General features: G+C 37.7%; 3 protein-coding genes across 3 annotated transcripts; all 3 read right to left on the reverse strand.

Moving 5' to 3' along the window:
• Positions 1–188: 188 nt before the first annotated feature.
• Positions 189–6,799, reverse strand: LOC137740657 (zinc-regulated GTPase metalloprotein activator 1-like). Its single transcript, XM_068480492.1, has 12 exons — positions 6,678–6,799; positions 6,468–6,538; positions 5,404–5,864; positions 5,240–5,305; positions 4,928–5,149; positions 4,801–4,839; positions 4,354–4,404; positions 4,153–4,268; positions 3,905–3,955; positions 3,728–3,819; positions 1,137–3,045; positions 189–632 (listed from the first exon to the last, which is right to left on the reverse strand). The coding sequence occupies exons 1-8, from the start codon at positions 6,797–6,799 to the stop codon at positions 4,158–4,160; spliced, it is 1,143 nt and encodes a 380-aa protein (XP_068336593.1). The 3' UTR covers positions 189–632; positions 1,137–3,045; positions 3,728–3,819; positions 3,905–3,955; positions 4,153–4,157.
• On the reverse strand, positions 495–3,807 carry LOC137740656 (uncharacterized). Its single transcript, XM_068480491.1, has 4 exons — positions 3,728–3,807; positions 2,381–2,543; positions 1,137–1,241; positions 495–632 (listed from the first exon to the last, which is right to left on the reverse strand). Exons 1-4 carry the CDS (start codon positions 3,805–3,807, stop codon positions 495–497), a joined length of 486 nt encoding a protein of 161 aa, XP_068336592.1.
• Positions 6,800–8,419: 1,620 nt separating the features above from the next.
• LOC137738952 (topless-related protein 1) lies at positions 8,420–19,637 on the reverse strand. Its single transcript, XM_068478421.1, has 27 exons — positions 19,506–19,637; positions 18,950–19,088; positions 18,647–18,826; positions 18,450–18,563; positions 18,209–18,367; positions 17,521–17,698; positions 17,300–17,426; positions 16,123–16,232; positions 15,851–16,022; positions 15,607–15,716; positions 15,436–15,505; positions 15,273–15,346; positions 15,091–15,186; positions 14,914–15,009; positions 14,694–14,821; positions 14,355–14,589; positions 14,106–14,270; positions 13,915–14,019; positions 13,571–13,717; positions 12,841–12,948; positions 12,564–12,743; positions 12,348–12,476; positions 12,171–12,266; positions 11,499–11,687; positions 11,241–11,407; positions 9,111–9,382; positions 8,420–8,943 (listed from the first exon to the last, which is right to left on the reverse strand). The coding sequence occupies exons 2-26, from the start codon at positions 19,027–19,029 to the stop codon at positions 9,175–9,177; spliced, it is 3,423 nt and encodes a 1,140-aa protein (XP_068334522.1). The 5' UTR covers positions 19,030–19,088; positions 19,506–19,637; the 3' UTR covers positions 8,420–8,943; positions 9,111–9,174.
• Between the last annotated feature and the right edge of the window lie 587 nt (positions 19,638–20,224).

The raw sequence follows: 20,224 nt of genomic DNA on the forward strand, positions 1-20,224 counted from the left end.
CGAAAACTAATTAGTAGACTTACACTTTTATAAATTCCACTAAATTTTATATGCGGGCACCAGACGCTAAGGTACTCACGCAAATTTTCGATATTTTTGAAGTTAATTTCTATTTTAATTAAATCCAACAAAAACAGGACAAGAACAACGTAAATAGCTCGAAAATACAAGGAATTAAGAAAAGACAAAGTGAATTTGAACAGTTCAAATATACTGCGGATCATCTACAAGAACCTTGAAAACAGTTACATGGAAAGAGAGGTATGAACATGGTTACGAAAGCTAGAACCACCCGCCGAAATCAATTTTCGGGTTAATAAAGTGGAAACTAGCATTTATTATCATATAAAACCCTCGATTGATTCTTTCTATCGTGACTCGTTCACTGTTTCCGTCGACACCACATGTACATCATAATGTTCAATCATCCCTTGTTCAATCTTTTAATAGAGGACAAAAGAGAGGGGAATGAAAGCACCGAGCCTCGTTTGAAATCACAGTAAACAGCCTTTAAAACCCTTTTCCAACTCTTGCGCATCCATGTTCTTCCCTATGAAAACTATCTTGTTTGTTCTTGGCTCGTTGGGGCCCCACAGCCGATCGGGTGAGCCTTGGAATATATCATGGACTCCCTGTTACCAAATGGAAAAACATTATTAGGAAAATATACAGAAACGAAGATAAACATCGACTAAATTTGTTCAGAACTGCATATCTAACTTCTTTATCAGAATCATCACCAAGTAAGAACTTTGGCATGCACGAAGAGTATCATGAGTAAACAATAATGCCATGATTCAACGAGTGCGTTAAAAAAAAGACGTCAACATTAGCAGCTTCTCTTCCCCAACTTAAATTGAACCCCTCCACAACAAACTCCCACTCCCATTTAACTTGGTAATTTATTTACAAGTGACAATTGACCATTACTAATAAAGCATTCAGGTTAAAGTATCACATAAGACAAAAACAACCTTACCGGAGACCAAGTTTCAGATATTCAGACTTTAAATTGTCCTCACAGGCAATGCTCGGGATAAAGAAAAGGCGATGCTTATTCCGATGAGATTCTCATACCAATTATCTCAATTTCAAATATACAAGTGAATGATTATAACACTCGATGGACTACTCACCTGGAAGACAAATCTCTCATTCATTCCTTGAACAGATAGTAGACCTTTCATGCGATATATGTCCTTGCTTCGTTCCAACAACAGCATACCAAGCCATATGTTAGCCTGAATTAAATTAAGACGAAATCAGTAGTCTTTGCCAGGTTTTCTTTCATACAGTCCAGACAAAGACACTAAATGCAACTGGCCATCAAATGTGTACTTGTGTCATTCAAAGGCAATTAGGTAAACTAAAAGACAAAGGAGGCAATTATCATATATATTGCAAAATAAGACGAAAGGATCATGAACATGATCATGGGCGTGGTGATCATCATCATGATCTGCATATCCATGTCAAACGTGGGGATATTATTCCATAAATCCATATAAAAAGTAGTAGTACTGTCAAATTACAATTTTAGTGTAAGATCAGAACTCATAAAGCAAAACAAAATATTATCCAACTGGAAACCAAAACTAAAGCAACAATATGAGTAACCATGTCAAAAAGCAAATAAAATAAACTAATTATCTATTTGAACCAAGAAATGCAAAATGCATGAGAGAAAATATAGGATAAGTAGAGTAGGAGGGAAAAGGGTGAGCTGCTGAGCAGTTAAGGCAGTACAGTAAAATCTATCCTTAACACTTCAGTACTTGCCACCTTTCTTACAGGAATAAAACAGGGGGAAAATGGTAAATAAATTGACAGGGAGAAAGAGAAAACTTAAGATATCTAAATGGGCAAAGTAGACAGAAAAGTTGTGCTATTTGGACAGGAACTCAGCTATGTTTAGTTCCTTAAACCTTTCTTAGTCCCACTTCCACAAGGACTGAAAACGCAGCACTCACAGATTTAGGGATGCCGGTGCAATTTGGAGGCACTTATGTCATTTTGCTCTTTGCAATTAAAATTTCTACCCAAGGCAGAAAAAGAGACACTTAATAATCACTTCTTAAGAACTCCCAAGTTAGTCATGCTTCTTGCCCCCAAGTAGGATTTACATTACACTGAAAACCCCATCGAAAGAAATGTATTTGAAAATAACGAAAGAGAAAGATGAAACCAAAGAATACTGAAACCTCAAAGACTTGATTAAGCTGAACTCAAAGTAAATGAGACTGGAGAAGATATTATTTTATGGCAGTCTTCTTTTGTCCTTTTAAGTGTAGAAGATATCATTATGATCTTAAGTTCTAACAAAGAAAGAAATAGTTTATTGTCGATATCGTGTGTAAAGTTAAAACAAATTCCTCATTACAGGAAGCTGAGCAACCTCTGAGCTTTGCCTAATTCTATGGTACCCATTGTTAAGCATCCATGTATCATACCCCATAGATGTATAACTGGACCCACTGAATGCCCTCCCATTTGCGCCCATATGTTCTAAAAAATACTTGTTAGCAGCAAGAAGATCTATATATCTGCAGTAAGCATACATAGAGATGTAATGTAAAGGTTTCAGCAAAGCAGAGGACTAGGTTCCGAAGTGATGCCATAACTTAAACCTGCAGCTGAGCTTCAAAGCTAAAACATAAACTTACCACCTCGCCAATAATTTTCAAGCATACGCTGCATAACTAATAGTAATTGTTCTCAAACTCCAAGAACACCAAAATTCCAGAAATGCATTTATGTGTGTGCAACAAACAGATTGTGAGGACTACTTAGCTTTTATTTGATAACAGACGAACAAGAGTACCCACAAAGCCATCATCAGCATGTTCAATGTGTATAAAAAATAACATATATTTGTCAGTGAAAACCTTGTAATTAGTTATTAGAAAAAAATATTTAACAAGGCACCATCAAGATAAAAAAGATGTACATTGATTATGATCATGTTTCTCATCATGATCGTGGTGGTGATCATGGCGATGCTCATGATCTTCCTTTTCACCTTCATCATCAATAGCACTCTCTATCCTGGCTAGATTATAGCAAAGATTAGGATATATAACACTCCAAACACAAGATTTGGTGTGAAATTATGAAGCATTGAAGCATGTTCTGGAGCATTATACATCAATTTCAAACAGTGTAATGTCAAGGCACAAATAAAATTAACATATGGGAGAGTAAGGGCTTCCAAAATAAAGTATAACATTTATTAATCAGTAACAATGGGTAGACAAAGCATGTTCAAAAGCAGTATACAAAGGGAGATTAGAAGAAACGCAAACCAGAAAAATGTAAAGAAAAGGAAATAAAAATTCCATCGACTATCCAAGGCACATATGAGTGAAATTGTAGACAAAATATGAGTAGTCTGCATACATCTGCTACTTTTACAAATAGAATCATTAGTCCCCTCAATGTTCCTACTTTTAAAAAGAACATTTACACAAGCGCAAAGATACAAAAATTCAATTGATATTGTTAGTTTAATGCCCAAAGATAGAGGCATAATTTGCAGGGAACTTCTATTAAAAAATTATACTCTGTCTTTCTTTTCACATTCAAATTGTGCAGAACAGTTAGAACCATTACGCATCATCTTGTAGAACCTAGTTTAAAGAAATTGCAGTAATGTCCACTAAGCAGAAAAATTACAGGACAGAATTGTCTGAACCCCACCAACAATAATGAAATAGGTGTGATAGATTACCTCTCTAAATCAAATCCACCAATTCCAAGAACATAATCCAGGTTAACTTTTCCAAACTCTGTCCACTTCAGTTGAGCCATGCGATTGATTGTCTATTTCCAAGACAATACATTCGGTTCAATAAAACAGTCATTATTAATAAACATGATGAAAGGAAAGAAAAAATAGGTTACAAACCTTAATTCGTTGCACCAAAGAAGCAATTTATGGCTCGCCAACAAGATCAGTCTAGGACAAAATTGGACAACTAGTCAGTCATTCTAGCAAAAATTGTAAAAATCATAAATAAATTCTTCAAGTGAGCGAATATTTTTGGGTAAATTACATAATACTTCCTCAGGTTTGAGGTCTATTACAACCCCATACAACATCTTTAAAACATTTCACTTTCATACCTCACATACTATTTTATTTCAAAATAATACCTCCGTTAGATTTTCCATCCATTGGCCTCTAAATCAAATCCACCAATACCAATAACATAATCCAGGTTAACTTTTCCAAACTCTGTCCGCTTCAGTTGAGCCATGCAATTGATTTTCTATTTCCACAACAATACATTCGGTTCAATAAAATAGTCACTATTAACAAACATGATGAAAGGAATGGAAAAACAGGTTACAAACCTTAATTTGTTGCACCAAAGAAGCAATTTCTGGCTTGCCAACAAGATCGGTCTAGGACAAAAATGGACAACTAGTCAGGCATTATAGCAAAAACTGTAAAAATCATAAATAAATTCTTCAAGTGAGCAAATATTTTTTTTCCAAATAATGATGCCCCAAAGGAAAGGGATGAAGGAGAAAGAAAAAAGTAACCACAACATAAGAAACCATAGAAAACCTTCATAACGAAATATTAGGGCCACACTATTTTGAGTTTTCAAGAATCACCATCATTCAATTTGAATGTAGTACAGTGTAAATCAGACCGACACACAGATCATAGTTAAATCAGTGCCTCATTGACAACTCCTTTTGGCTTAATTTCATCCAAATGAAAAACAGCATGCTTAGCATCAACTAATGTTACAACACTGTCCAACTTGACATCATTAAAAACCTGATCCTCACCATAAAATGTTTGAATGATCGGTGCTGGATTTGCCAATCCTACAAATAAGAAGAAAACAAAATCACATGATGTTCAATATCTACAAGAAGGGCCAAACAAATTCCGAAAATTAAATATTTCACGCACCCTAATCCTTGCAAACAACACGTTACAGAAAAACTTCGTACCCATAGTCTCTATGACAATATGATCGAACTTCCCCTTCTTCTTATTGACCAAGTCCGCAATCATCCGCACAAGATCACCCCTCACAGTGCAGCAAAGGTAACCATTATTCAACATAACAATATATTCGGCCCCAGTGGTTTTTGCGGCAACCAAAGAACCATCAATGTCTATCTCCCCAAACTGCAAGATACACACAATCTCACACCTCAACATACACAACAAAAAAGGGCAACAATAACAACAATAAGCTGCAAAATCCGAGCCTCATACCTCGTTCTCAATCACCGCAATTCGCTTCCCGTGCTCCGCAGTCAATATATGGTTAAGCAATGTCGTCTGCAATTCCATTTCACAAGTGCATTTCAGTAAACAATGAAGATTAATGCGGCATTCAAACAATGAAACTGCCATAAATTACCAAAAGAACATCGAACCTTTCCGGAGCCCAGGAATCCGGTGATTATGGTGGCGGGGATACGATTATCAGGCTCAATCCTGGTCAAAACGTCGGAGCTCTCGCTTTGCGACGTCGTTGCACTGCTCGCCGCCGCAGTGACCTTCTGCAGCCTCGGTTGGGTTTGGGGAGAAGAGCTCGGCGAAACGACGACGTCGAGTAGCGTAGGGTTTGGGAACGTGGGAAAGTCCTCGGTCTCCACGTCAGGGGGAATAGGGCCGCTGCGGCTCCGACCCAGGGGAGTCGGGTCGAGCGGCGAGAAGTTAGGCCGATAAGGGTCGTGGCGAGGTCCGCCGAGATGGAAGCCATGGGAGCGAAACGGCGTCGCTCTGGTAGTGGGGTTCAGAGAGAACAGAGGAGGTGAGGGATTTATGTGAGGCTTGAAGAGTGAAGAGGCGATAGACAGACTGGTACGGCCAAAATGGTAGTTCTTTTGTTTCCCTTTGGGCGGTTTTTTATTTTATTTTATAACAAACAATATTATTTATATTAGTGTAAAAATATAGATGTATTAAAAATATATATATTATTACAGTAAGAAAGAGGCTCACAATTGGTTAGTAATAATATGGTTCAAATTCGCCTTTATCAAAAATCGAACCTAAAACATGTCACTTAGTAAGAGAAATATCATTAGACTGTAGTACTAAGTGTCTATTTTGGACAATTTATGTTTTTTTTTTTTTTTTTTTTTTTTTGAGAAAATTTGATATAAGTCCAATTTTTTAGCCAACTTTTGAGGAGTACAAGGGCAAGGCAAGGGGAAGGGCATTAGTGCCGACTTTTTTGAGGTATCGAGTCTTTAAAATTGGTGCCAACTTTTTATAATCATAGTAGGGACTGAGAATGCCTTTGTTTTGCGAGAACATTTTTGCTCATCACCATAATTATAGTGTATGTTTATCATGCATTTAAATCTTTTATCATGTGTCATTTCATCTAACTTTAGTTAACTTTTACATTAAATGTTACTTTTTTATTGTGAAAAAATATTAACCGAAGTTAATTTAAAAGGACACTTGAAATTTTAATTATAATGGTTACTGTCATTGTTATCTTTGCTTGTCACATTCTTGTATGGGAAAGCAGGGTTGACAGGATTGATCTCTGAAGAACTTGAAATTTCACGTACCAGATTATTGTATCACAAATTCTGGACTTGAGCATTTGAAAACGCTGAAGAATTTGAAATCTCTGACATTGGAGTCCTGCAAGGTAACAGCAAACGAAACAAGGAAGCTCCAGTCAACTGACCTTCCAAACCTGGTTAACTCCCGGCCTGAATAGTTCTGGAGGCAATCGTAGTCCGTTACATTAAGCTTCTGGCAGCATGGACAGACAACTGTGTATATGAAAACACTGTGGAAGGAGAACATCTGGTAAATTGTGTATATGGTCGGACCGCGGACTTGGGTTTCCAAATGTTTCCAGAACTGTAGGTTTAGTAGTTTGCTCCGTGCTTCATGTGAAGCTTTCTTCCGACATCGAATTGTCATGGAAGAAAATGTGGGATAAGATTCCCACGCGCAGTGCTTCCTTGTACAGTATCTACAAAAATGGCATCCCCTTAAGTAGTTAGGAGATTTTTGTTGATAGTTTCAGTTTTGTCTCTTAATATGTCCAGGACTGTCACCTTTGTACTGAAAACTTCTCGATGGTTTCACCGTGATACTACTGTAAAACCGCTTTTGTCTTTGTTTCTTTGTAAAATGCTAATGGAGCAGATCGTGAAGTCACCCAAAGACGATGCTAATTCGGAATAGTTAGACTAAATTGCGGTTACAAGGTGTGAATTTGGTCGAATTGAGGCTTACATTTGTTGTATAAATCCCTTGAATTGTAACCATGATTCTGTTTTAGCTGAAACGATATTGATAAGATGACTGATGAAAATGTACAGCGAGTACCGGAAGCCAAACTGGATAGGTGATGATGGAAGTGCACATAAAATCATCGAATTACATTCCTCGTCTTACTCTCGTCGTGCAAAAGTGGGTAGAAAGAACCAAAATCCTCGGTATTCAGCCATCGTACTACTTGCGTAGCCTATTCTTAAACTCATTGGGGGATTCCCCGCTACAGTTCTCATTGTTTCAAGTCACGTTTCAAGGACGGCCCTCGGTATTCGCTAGCCGGGGCTTTCTTGCGATCCAAGTACTTTCCTTGGCTAACTCCAATCTTTTGCAGGTCAACTTTGGTGGTGCTATGGTTTATTTTGGTGGAGTTTGCTTTGGGGATGTAGTCGGATGGCGTACTGGGAAGTAAAGACTACAGCTTCGCTTGATCTTCTCGGCCGATATACACCAGTTTCATTACTCTCTAATCGTTTTGGTTTCGAATCAAAACCGAACCATAAACAGAATAATAGGGTGAGTTTGGCACATGAGGCAATCAAAATGTTGGCGTCGTAAGGTAATCGAAATGTTGGTGTCTGGAAGGTAGTCGTTCGAGAGAAGTAATCCGTTGCCCAAGCCCATGATTTGGAAACACTCGTTGAAGCTCTGAACTTGAAGCTCTGGCTTTGAGTGCTGTTGGAAGGAGCCAGTCTAAATGCAAAGAATCGCGCTCGACTGTGCAGTCCTTGGATCCTTGGCGACTTCAAATCAAGAAGCCGGTTTGATAACCATTTCAGTTCTATTTTATTTTATTTTATTTTTTTCATTTTTGTTGTAGAGATATAGGAGATGAATGTCATTGGAGACAATCTCATCGCTGCTGTCCCGGTGGTGCCGTATTTCCTTCGGCTACACTGCTTGTTCCCTGCACCCACCAAGTTCATTGGCGCTGCAGTGTCTCTCGGCTCCCACCTGCTTATGCTTTACTCTTTCATACTCGTGTTTGCGGAACATGTTCTCCAAGCTTTTCTTCTGTTCGAATCAGACCGGGTTCGTTGGTATGTAGTAGAAAGATGCCGACGGGACATCAAATTCACTCTCACCACCCTTTGAATTGTACTTGAAAACAAGAAAATGGTAAATCAGCAGCAAGTGTGTCTGTAAAAACTTGAATTTCCGGCGGTTTTATGCTGTAGAAACATCTCTACATTCACATTGTAAAAACATCTGTTACACTGGTATGCTGCGCTTGTACCACTGTATGCATTTTCTATGACATCGATTCATGGTACATTTACAAGCTTATGCACTTTCTATGTCGTCTTTTTTCTCGGTGCACACAGAAGAACATGGATGAAAATTATCACCAGTGTAACATCCAACTAACGACGGAGGAAAGACAAATGAAAAACGAGGCACCAACGCAACTTGACATAATTAAAAATTAAAAAAAATTCAAATTAAAAAATTAAAAAAAAAAACTAGAATTATATTCATGATCATCAATTGAAAGAAAAGCATACCGGAGAAACATAAAACTCTTCATTTCTGACACATAATTTAAATACGTTTCACTGACAATACTCCTACTGCATTTACCTTACTCGAGATTCTGAACCAACTTGTTAAATCTACATATCTGCACATCCTTCCTTGATTAAATTACACTGCATGAAGAACACAAACTGCAACAACGCGAAATGAAAACGTGTTAAGAGAAAATACGAAAAGAAGGCAAAAATATATCAAACGATTGCCCTAGAAATTACGGGTTGCATAAACTGATTGGATTGAGCAGCAAATAAAAGTATTGCTCATAGCGTAAATAGAAATTAGACAAATGCAGGCATACCTGTATTTGGAATAGGCCAGCAAGCCAAGCATGTAAAAGAACTTGTGCTCTGCCAGCCTCTTGATCATCTCTGAGCTTGATCCGAACCTGAAGTTCCAACTTGAGTAGCTGGCGCACTGCTTGCTGAACCATTTTCAACAGGTGGAGCCACACCCCATTTTCCTTCAGATTCAAGGGGCTCAAAGACATGAACAGCACCATCCGATAGTCCTAATGCAAACTGATTTGCTTCTTGTGGATGCGCCGCAATAACAAGGGGCTGTACGTTAGAACTGTTGCAAAGGGGAAGCAGAGAGCTGGAATTAGCAACAGCTATCACAAACCTAGTTTAGCTTTACCAAACTAGTAAATTAGGAGCTGTTATTTGCATGCCAAAACAGTCATCATGCACTCCTCAAAGTAATATTGTCCCTTCATGCTTTTACAAAGGAGCGTAGGATTGCAATACTCAGAGTTCCAATAAGAAAAGTATAAAAAAGGCGCTACAATTAGAATGACTAGTTATCAGCAGTTTACTATTATTTTTATCACCATAATAGAAAGTACTAAATTCCTATCCTATTAGGCAATCTAAGCACCAAATTTTGGGTTTTTAAGGAAGTAACTAAAATTGGTAATTTTTTTTTATTTTTATAACGTTGCAAATTAAGTAATATGTAAAAGTTCTAGCTATACCACTAGATTACGTTATAGCATAAACCAAACAGGTGTCTAATACCAGGAATTATAGGGTGCGTTTGTTGTACCAGGCTATTTCGGACTGGACTAACTTCAGAGACTAAGCTAGATTGCCTTGGCATGGGTTAAGTAGGATAAGAATAATTAAGCGTTTGGTGCAATGTTGGACTAAGTTACATACTAAATTATTTTTGGAATAAAATATTGTCATTTTTTTTAATTCTTTCTCTGCACTCTCTACCTTTCCTTCTTTTTTTTTTTTTTTTTCTCTTCTTTTCCTCCTTTCCAGAGGCTTCTGGTCTCTTCTTTTTCTCTTCCTTCTCAATCTCAAATCTTTCTTTGCCTTCTATCCCCGCAGGTGCTTCTGGTCCCTTACTTCAAATCCCTTTTTTTTTTTCCCTTTTTTTTTCCGTCCCTCTCCCTCTTTTTCTCCCCTCTCCAGCTTTTGCCTTCTCGATCGCAAACCAGATTCCAAATTCTTAATGTTGCTTTTCCCTTATTTTTTCCGTCCCTCTCCCTCTTTTTCTCCCCTCTCCAGCTTTTGCCTTCTCAATCTCAAACCAGATTCCAAATTCTTAATGTTGCTCCGATTCTCCTGCACCTGAGCTTCCAAGCTGGACATCAATTGGCAAATCAGAATCAGAGCAAGCTCAGGTGCAACAAACGCAAGAGCCTCCTTTTCGGTCAAATCGAGCGAGCTCCAAGTCTCGGGAATTGAGGACTTCGGCAATTCGAATAGGAAGAACCGTACGACGTTGGGGATCAGGAGAAAAGGAGCTTGCTGAGGTGGACGATGAGGGAGGCTCTGGATTCTTCAATGGTTGGGAAGGATGGGAAAAGAGAGAGATGAGATTGTGGGTGATGAGAGACGATGAGGAGGAGAAGGCGAGGACGGACTAGCAATCCCATGGGTGTCTGGGGGACTCGCTAAGACTATCTAGCGAGCACCTTAGTCGAAGCGAGTGAAGGCTAAGCTCATTAAAGCTAGTCCATGTACGGAACAAACACGGGTCTTCGCTAAATCTCAATCCAGTCTAGTCTAGTGAAACTTAAGGACACTAAACAAACACACCCATAATGCATTAAGAATCATGTTAAATTGTTTAGTTTAGGTCCATCTGTCAAATTATAGTGCATAAAACGTGTGCGCTTAAGGTTCAGCTGATAAAAGTGATGGTAAAGGATGACAACCACTTCCTGTGGACAGCAATGAAAAAGATGATCCTGTGTCCATCCTATGCAAGTATACTAAGCTTGCTTGGTCTCCCATGATTTTCTAAGGTTGGGAACATAACATGAATTCAAAATGTTATCTTAAACCCCAGTAAGATCTTGTTTAAACTGTTACTCAAAAGAAAAATCAAACAAATCCCGGACTTGAAAGTGATAATGAACAAGTACAATCCAAAGTAAAACTTGAAATGCACCATTGAAATGGAAAGAGGGAATTACCTAACATTAGCAGGAAGATAAGCAGAAGGATTAATACGACACCGCAGTCTGAGATTTGCAGCGCTGAACACACACACAGTTGCATCTAAAAAGCTGGCATATACAAGTTGGCTATCGCACGAGAATGTTGCATGAGAGATTGGTGCAGCAGAATCACGTGGAACCCACTAAAAATCAAGGGAAAAAAGAATTTTAATTTAAAAAACAATTGTAAGGGAGGTTAAATCCTCACATCCATGCTACAAGAGACAAATCTACCTGCTTTACACATTCTAGTTTTGTTGTTTCATATATGGCAAGTTGAGTCTCGTGCACAACCAAGAACTGTTGCTGGTCGTGATGAAACTGTACACGTGTGTCTGACAGTGAAGCTGTCGTTCTCCCAGCTGGAAGCTGCAAGAATCTGGACTTCAGCTTTTCCCATCCATCAGAGTTCCATACGCAGAGCTGAAGAAAGGAGAAAAGAAATAATAACCAAACAAGCACTAGTGAATTCAGTATTTTTCTCTCAAGGAATTGATTACATTTACTGAGAAATGCTTATGTCGGGGCAATTCCAAATTTAACAATTGGAATTAATTTTTCAAAAAAAATAAAATAAAAAAGAAAAAAAAAAAAAAATTTGTTTCAAAAAGAAAAATTGGAGTTGTTGGAAACTGAACAAGTTTGAAAAGGTAAAATGAAAGCAAGTTGAATCAGAAACTAGAACACACTGTTATCCAAGATATTAGTAATAAGAGGCCATAATTTGCAAGGAATCTATGCGAACAGTTGTTTCTTTAGTGCCTCAAAGAAAGTTATCTTACTTCGGTTACAGCACACTTGTCGTGGAAAGGTATTTTGGAGTTGGATTCTATTTCAGTCTACCATAGGAGGACAACTAAATCGGGAGTATGAATTCATGGTACCAAAGCTGAAAAGTTTTAATACCTGAGCATCTGCTCCTGATGAAACTAGCACATTCAGTACATGAGAAAATGCTAGGCCAGTTATTCTTTTAGAGTGGCCTTTAAGCTTGCTCTTAACCTGCATCAAGAAAATTAAAACCAAATAAGAACCATCTTAAACAGCAAGTTCTAAGACAAATTGCATACGTATGTCTCATACCTCATCTACGCGGACATTATATATCTGAATTGTAGAATCATCCATCCCAATAGCTATAATATTGTTATCTTGAGGATGGAAAGCAAGAAATGTTGCAGCAGGTGGTGGCGGCATGAAAGTTGTCATTGTCTGCACTCACCAACAAGAAGTTGTGATTAGTCAAATGAAAAATGGAAAAGGGAAAAAAGCGGGCTATCAATTTTTAAGACGTGTTACCTTAAATGTCATCATATTGAACAGGGAAATCTTTCCACCAGATGCTGACATTACGTAAGAATCATTCTTGGACAAAGCGAAGCAAGGAACAGCTTCTTCAGGACTTGTGTCAGTAATATCATTGGTCATTAAAATGCCACTTGAGGGTTGCCATAGTTGAGGTGAAACACTAGCAGTTGCCTGCAGGGTATAAAAATTGTTTTGGCATTATGACACTTGCCTTTCAAAGAAAAAACTACAAATAATTGATGAAAACTACTACTATGCATCTACACACCTTGCTAGAGTTACGCTCACTCCTCTGCCATTTCCATAACAAATGGATGGCATTTGATGCTAAAGCCAAAATTGCACTTCCCGAATTAGTATAGATTAACCTCGAAATCTGTAAAAACCAAGGGGTTAATTAGAATATATTGCAGTGAGCAGGTGCCTGTCCCATTCATCACATTGATACAGCACCAGGAAAGAAATTAAGCATCTCTCAGTTAACTCAAAATATACCACGTCAAAATGCAACGAATCAAACTATTGGGAACAACCTGTACTTAACATAGGAAATGGAAAGATGCTTGTCATATTGAATGATAAAGAGATATTAACAAAAGGTTATATTTAGTTATACCTATGTTGTTGCTGCTGCATAAGTTGTCTTAATTTAACTTCCATATTTTTGAAGAATGAAATCATGTGAAGCACCATTCTGAAAATAAAATATTATTTGTTTCGTATATAAACCACTATGAAAAGAAATAATCATTCATTTTGAGAAGCAAGGTCATGGCCAATAAAAGGTCATAATATCTTCGTTGATGAACAAACACAATAAGTTGTACAATGTAGTAAATGCTCCAAGACCACAACATACAAATATTTATACAGTAAGCCCTAGAACACAATGAAGTATTTATAAAGTGCAATGAGAAGGATTAACCAGACAAGGAACAAACAAATCCATCAATAGACATGAAATGTTTCAAGAATACAGGCAATTACCAATATCATACCTTGGTTACTCTCATGTTTTCAGGTAGCCTCAAGGAACGGCATTGAGATGGTTCGCTGATTTCAGTGAGTTTCCAGATCTTTGATTTGTCATTGGATTCTTCAGCTATTCTAGGTTTCACATCCCCTAAGTTCCGAGCATCCCCATTCTGGTATAAATAATGTTTGATTAATTAAAGAATCATAAGTGTAGGTATTTTTAAACTCTAATTTACATAAAATAAAAGAAGTCTGACTTAAGAGCAACAAATGACCATGAGAGAGTAATTGCAGATCAAAATGCTGTCATAAACAAGCAAAATAATGACGGTCAATCAACACAAAAGAACAAGCATGCACAACGAACCATTCCAGAAACAGCAGCTGCAGATGCACTTCTTTCAGCCAGTCCAATGCTGCTAGCAGCTGCTGCTGCTGCTGCAGCAGCAACTTGAATTGGGGTTATTGCAGGCTGAAAGAGGTTGAGTGTTAGGCGTGCTCAAGTTAAAAAAGGTTAAGCTTAATTAAATGTTAGGCAGGCAAAATTATTTAAAATACCTTTGTCACAACTTCAGAGGTCCTTGACGCATCATAAGAAAGATGATTCTCAAATGTTCGCAACAACCGCATTCCGTCTGCATTTGCCAAAACTTTAATCCCATTCTCATTGGCAGAAACAGCCAAGAGAGTGCCATCCTTGTTAAAGCGGATACGAGGGCTTGCCTAGGAATTAGGAAAGGTAAAGAAGATGAGCAGCTGGTATTTTAGATTCTATTATTTCAATTTACTTGAAGGAAATGAACCTACTGGGAGGCCTCCATCAGCATCAACAGTTGTCAGAAGTTGAATATTGTCCATGTCCCAAAATTTAATAGAAAAATCATCACCAGCAGCCAAAAACCGGTTTTTAGTAGTATCGAATTGCACAACGCCAAGAGAACGCTTGCGAAAGCCTTGATAGGTCCTTTTCACAGCCCCTTCACTTTCATTCCATTCAACAATATATGACTCACCATCTTTACTTGTCCCACATGAAAAAAGCCTGCAACCCACCGCCAAATAAAACAAGGAAACGAAATAAATAACCCTATAGTTTGCCCATCAAGCAATAGAAAAAAGGAAATCTGAGCTAAGTACACTACTAACCTTGTACCATCAGCACTATAAGCCATGGTTGTGCACCAGCGACCAGGAGCATCATAATCAACTCGAGATCCCAAATTGTCATACAACCAAGCCTTTATCTTTCCATCCAGTGCTGTTGAAAAGATAAACTGAAGCACAACAACAAAGAATGAGCATCAAAAGACTGAAACAGAAAGTGTAATTAGTAAGAATGAAAAACCAAAATAAAATACCACAACACCTGAATGTTTTCCTTATAATGTGGGCAGATAGAATAAACTGGAGCCTCATGACCTTCAAAAGTATATTGTTTTGCACCAGTTGTAGCATCCCACACCTAAATTTATTAAGGAAATCAGCAACGAACAGAAAATGCTCTTACAATTAGACAAGCAAACATATTAGACAACTAACGAACCTTGATGGTCTTGTCATCCCCACAGGTAATCACACAAAGCTGCTTATTGGGATGGGAGAATGCTATATCATTTACTCCACCAACATGTGCATCAATCTACGACAGTATTTTCAGAATCACCATGAATACAGAAAACTCAAACATAACAAAACAAAAGTGGAAAAAATTGAAACAGTATATACCTCTAGATGCTGTCGTACGTCATCACCCCCATGATATGAATATATTTGAACAATGTGCCTTGAGTAAGCAACACCTATAATTGGATTGTAAATGATACAATAATCAGGATCTAATTCAATCCTTACATAATTATAAAGCCATATCACAGTATGCTCAGCTTACCAAACAAAGCACCATCAGGGCTCCAAATCACACGGTTAACAGACACACCAGGGTCCTTAACTAGAGCAGCCTGAATTTCACGAAGACAGTCAACCAACTCATACATCCAGAAAGAATAGAGTGAGCAGAGTTTTTTATGTCATATATGAACAAGGATAGAAATGGAAAGACCTGCAGGGGCATTGAGCATGAACTAAGATCCCATACTTTGAAGTTCCTTAAAACTAGTCGCTCCCTAGATCCAACTTCCCACAGCCCTATGTCCCCCACATTGGTACCAACTGAAGCATCACATAGAGAACAATCAACAGACAAGTATGAGTACCAAGCATCTAAGGAGAAAACCCCAATTAACAAACACAATTGTAGAGCCTGAAGGTATACAAATAAATATAAGGAGCTACTTTATACAAACCAAGAAGCAAAGTCTGCTGTGAAGGATGAAAATCCATGCTCATGGGAGATGAACCCTGATTCAAAGTCCGTGTGACATTCTTGGGCAAGTCATCAGGTGCATTCAAAGGTAAAGGTTGACCATGACTGTGCCCTGGAAATGTTACTGGCAACATGTTAACAGGGAGATTAACCTGCACAAAAGAACAAACTATCAGATACAAATAAAAAGGTAAATGAGGACGAAAATAGAGATCACCATTCAAAATCTGATCTTTGCAAGTATGTACATACCTCGGTAGACAGCCCCATCGGCCTTGTTCTTTTAGAGACATGATCAGAATCCCCAGACGGATACTCCACAGAAGGATTAGTTGGAGGAGTCCTTGGATGTTTCAAGGCAGCTATACAAGGTAATGAGACACCAAAATCAAAAACCATCTTATTGGATCATGAAACACCAATATCAAGAATCATCTAATCGGGATCATGATAAATGAAAATTATGAGCTTGAGTATTAACAAAAGGGAAATTTTATTTGAACCCATCTAACCTCTTTCTACACCCAACTTACTCTCTTCACCCATATTTGTTTTAATTAAAGAATTAATATCTCTTTAAACCCAAATTTATTACCTAAACTACCTTCTCAATCTGAATTCAAAATGTAAAGTTATCTTTACACCCATTCCCTTTATAAAATAACATCTCTAACTGAATGTTTTTTTCTTCAAAGAGGCGTCCTTTGCCCCTGTATAATTGCACATGACTAGCATTTCCATGGCTTTTTTTTTTCCTACTACCAAACTCATCCATAGACTTGGGATCCAAGAGATCCTTCCATAGATTTGAATTTGGTGGAGAATGTGATGCATGCTCCAGTTCAGTCCATCACTTCGCCAGAAAAACATTTGACCTTGATGCTTTGGATTTGGATGGAGACATGCCACCCGCTAGTGAGTGGTCAAGGTTTATGAGGTTGGGCAATCGTTATTTGCACCAAGAATCAAGTTATATGTCTTTGCACTACTAATCAAAAGTCCTTGCAACGGTGTTTTGGGGGCAGACAGACGGCAGAGAAAAACAAATACAATATAATATATTAAGTATGAAATTTAATCCAAAGAAGAAGCAAACAAACAAAATATCCATACATCGAGTCATACCTTAGTTGGAGGATTCAAAACTTCAAAATCACTATCCATCAATAAAAAAAGCTTGTTTTTCTCTATCAGAATTATTAGGGTTTTAGCCGGAATGGATGTAGGATAAACAAAGGGTGATGCTAGGGTTTAATTATAGTGTCTGGGTTTATTGAGAAATTTGAGTTTTATTATTAATTTCATTTTGTACTTAATAGTAATTATGCAAAAGGGTAAAATAGACAATTAACATTTCAAATTTAAGTTGGGTGTAGAAAGAGGTTACGTGGGTTTAAATAAAATTTCACTTAACAAAATGATGTGTTACCTGTTATTGATGGACCACCAAGACCAATACCTCCTCCTTCAGAAATTGCTGGATGAGTAACAGTGGAAGGATTAGACATCCAACCTGCAAGGGGTATTGGAACCGGGGCTGGTGTAGGTTGAAAAGGCTGAAAATGCAAAAGCCAAGCGCATGAACAAAAAGTTAATAACAACAAAGTTTCTACATAATTAGTGTATCAACAGTTTCACTAGATTACTTACCCCATGTGCACCTAGTGGAGGAAACCCTCCAGCTTTTGGTAAGGATCCAAGCAGTGGGTTATTTGCAGGTGATGGTGCCCGTGCACCGTTAGGTTGTCCACATGAGTGATCCACAAAAAGTGTTTTTATATCTGGATTTGGTCTTGGGTTCTTACAAAGCTGATGCTGCCAATTTAAGCTTGAATTGACAGAAGGAGAATTAGTTCTCTTAGCAGAACCAGAAAGGTCATAATTTGCACAAATGATAGTTAATGGTGTCTGCGGTGGAAACTTCTAACACCGTTCACCAACAAAAAACAGAATCCTGACAACAGAAGGTGGAATCAAGCAGTGATGTACAACTGTCACCAGGCCCATGCTAAGTAGTAATGAGCCATATACTAAATTAAGATTCAAGCACATGTTTTAGCATTGGAATAATATTAATGACTTCTTTTTGTTTCCACAAAATTCAAGCCATAACCAACATTTTGATTAGCCACATAGACAATGTACTTAAACGATAAACTCATTAGCTATTATGATCAACTTGATGAAAGTTTCATTCTGAAGGCAACAGAAGACAAAAGCACTCATTCCGTATGTGAAAACATTATAGCGAGACCACTGTTTGAAACAATATCCATAAGTCACAATGAAGGGCACAGCTAATCTTATATAACTGATGTCATGATTTCAGAGTAATTACCTTTGGTTAATGAGTGTCCGTAGCCTCGAATTTTTAAGGCTTGGGAACTGCAATTTATCACGGAATAAGGGATTCGCTTCAATCAGTTTCTTAAGTTCAACCAACATGATTGCCCTGGCAGACTTTGTATCTCCATACTTGGATAGTTGTTCATTCTCCCTATAATGCAAGAGACCATGTTTTAGTACATTTGCTACAACTGTTTTCTATTGACTTTCTTCATATAACGGAATTCTCATACCTAAAGTTCTCTAATGTCAAGAGCTGAGTGATTTCCTTGAAAAGTTCTTCATTGAATGTGGCAAAAACCTTTAAATCCTTTACTAGAATATCCACGGCTTTGGACCGATCATGCCTATAAAGTTCACACAGTCACATTACATGCAATTCAACCATATAATTTCTCAATGACCTGAAATCGAAACGTTGTAAGCTTACTTGTCCAATGCCTCGAGATACTTCTGCTTCCTTATCTCGAAAAAGATTTTCATGGAATAGCGGTTATCGTCCACTTTAGTGAACCCGGAGAGGTACTTCTCAACTTCATCCCAATTGCCATTATGCACCTCATCCTCAAAGTATTTCACATTAAAGAAAAACCCAGATTCCTGCTCTAGCCTATTTAAAATTTACATCATAAAGGCAATTACTGAGGCAGTATATCAGTACATAATCAGAAATTATGCCAATAAATACGTATTAATTACAAAATTAATTTAAAAATATAGAAGTCAGCCCTACTTGTGAACGGTCTCTTTGAATTTTTCCTCATCGAGAAATTGCAAGATCAGGAACACAAGCTCTCTACTCAGAGAAGACATCTTGACCGCCCCCCTCTTTGATTCCAGAACCAAAAATATCACTAAAAATATAACTAGATCTGCAAAAATAAAATATAATAATTACAAATTACAAATAAATATGAACAGAAGTAACTTAAAAAGCTCAAAAATCAAAATAAAATTACAAAATCATAAAAATAAATTCAGCAGGAACACACCCAGAACTAGATCACAAAGCTAAAACACCATTTTTCCCAATAATTTGAGATATTTTCACTCATAAAATTCGGGTTTAAGAAAAAAAGAGACAATTTTTGAACTTTTTGGGGGATCAAAGAGGCAAAGAAAGCATCTTTTTGAAGACCCATTTGGGAATCGAAGATGCAAAAGAAAAAGGCTGAGAAAATTAGAAAAACCCCAAAAAAATGAACCCAAAAGAAAAAATAAATAAAAATTAAAAATTAAGGATAGAAATTAATAGTTAGATATTCCAGGAAAGAGAGAGAAGCTTGCACCTTGAGAACCAAATCAGAACAAACAACCACACATCGGGAAGAAAAGGAGAGAGAGACACAGCTCGGAGAAATCTCTCTCTAGAAACTTACAGTAAACTCTCTTTCTCTCTCCAAATTTTTTTTGTATTTATATATATCGAGAGAGAGGAGACATTAAAACTGGCAGAAATGGGTGATTTTTATAGGAGGCGACAGGTAAGGAGGATGATAAGCCATAGAGCTTATCAATCCTACTCTACTTATCAAGCAATAGGTTATGTTAGCTTGTGATAGGTTGCATGATCTGCACACTTACTTATGCGTAGTTGCGAATGGAGGTGGGTTGCACTTAGCCGACCGCATCTGCCAAGTTCATTGGCACGGAATCTATAGGTGACAACTGTTCTTCAGCCAAAAGTGAAATCCCATACATCACAATCAGTTATGAACCCGCACCTCCTATCGTTAGATTTATCAAAGAAGTTTGACTTTTGAGTCTTCTGAACATAACAGCTGGTATTTATTAAGAATGCTAACCTGAAAAGGAGGTGAACCGAACTTGAAAGCAATCATTACTATCAGATCCCCTTAAGAGCAACTCCAGCATTGGAGCCCTCCCCCCTGGCAATACACTATTCAATCCACCTAATGAACAGTAACCGCCCTTAATGAACAGTAAGTAGCCCTGGCAATAGAATTTGCATCTCCACCGTTACACTTCAATAGCCCTGGCAATAGGC

The sequence above is a fragment of the Pyrus communis genome, chromosome 7 (genome assembly GCF_963583255.1).
Source record: "Pyrus communis chromosome 7, drPyrComm1.1, whole genome shotgun sequence".
Lineage (NCBI taxonomy): Eukaryota > Viridiplantae > Streptophyta > Magnoliopsida > Rosales > Rosaceae > Pyrus > Pyrus communis.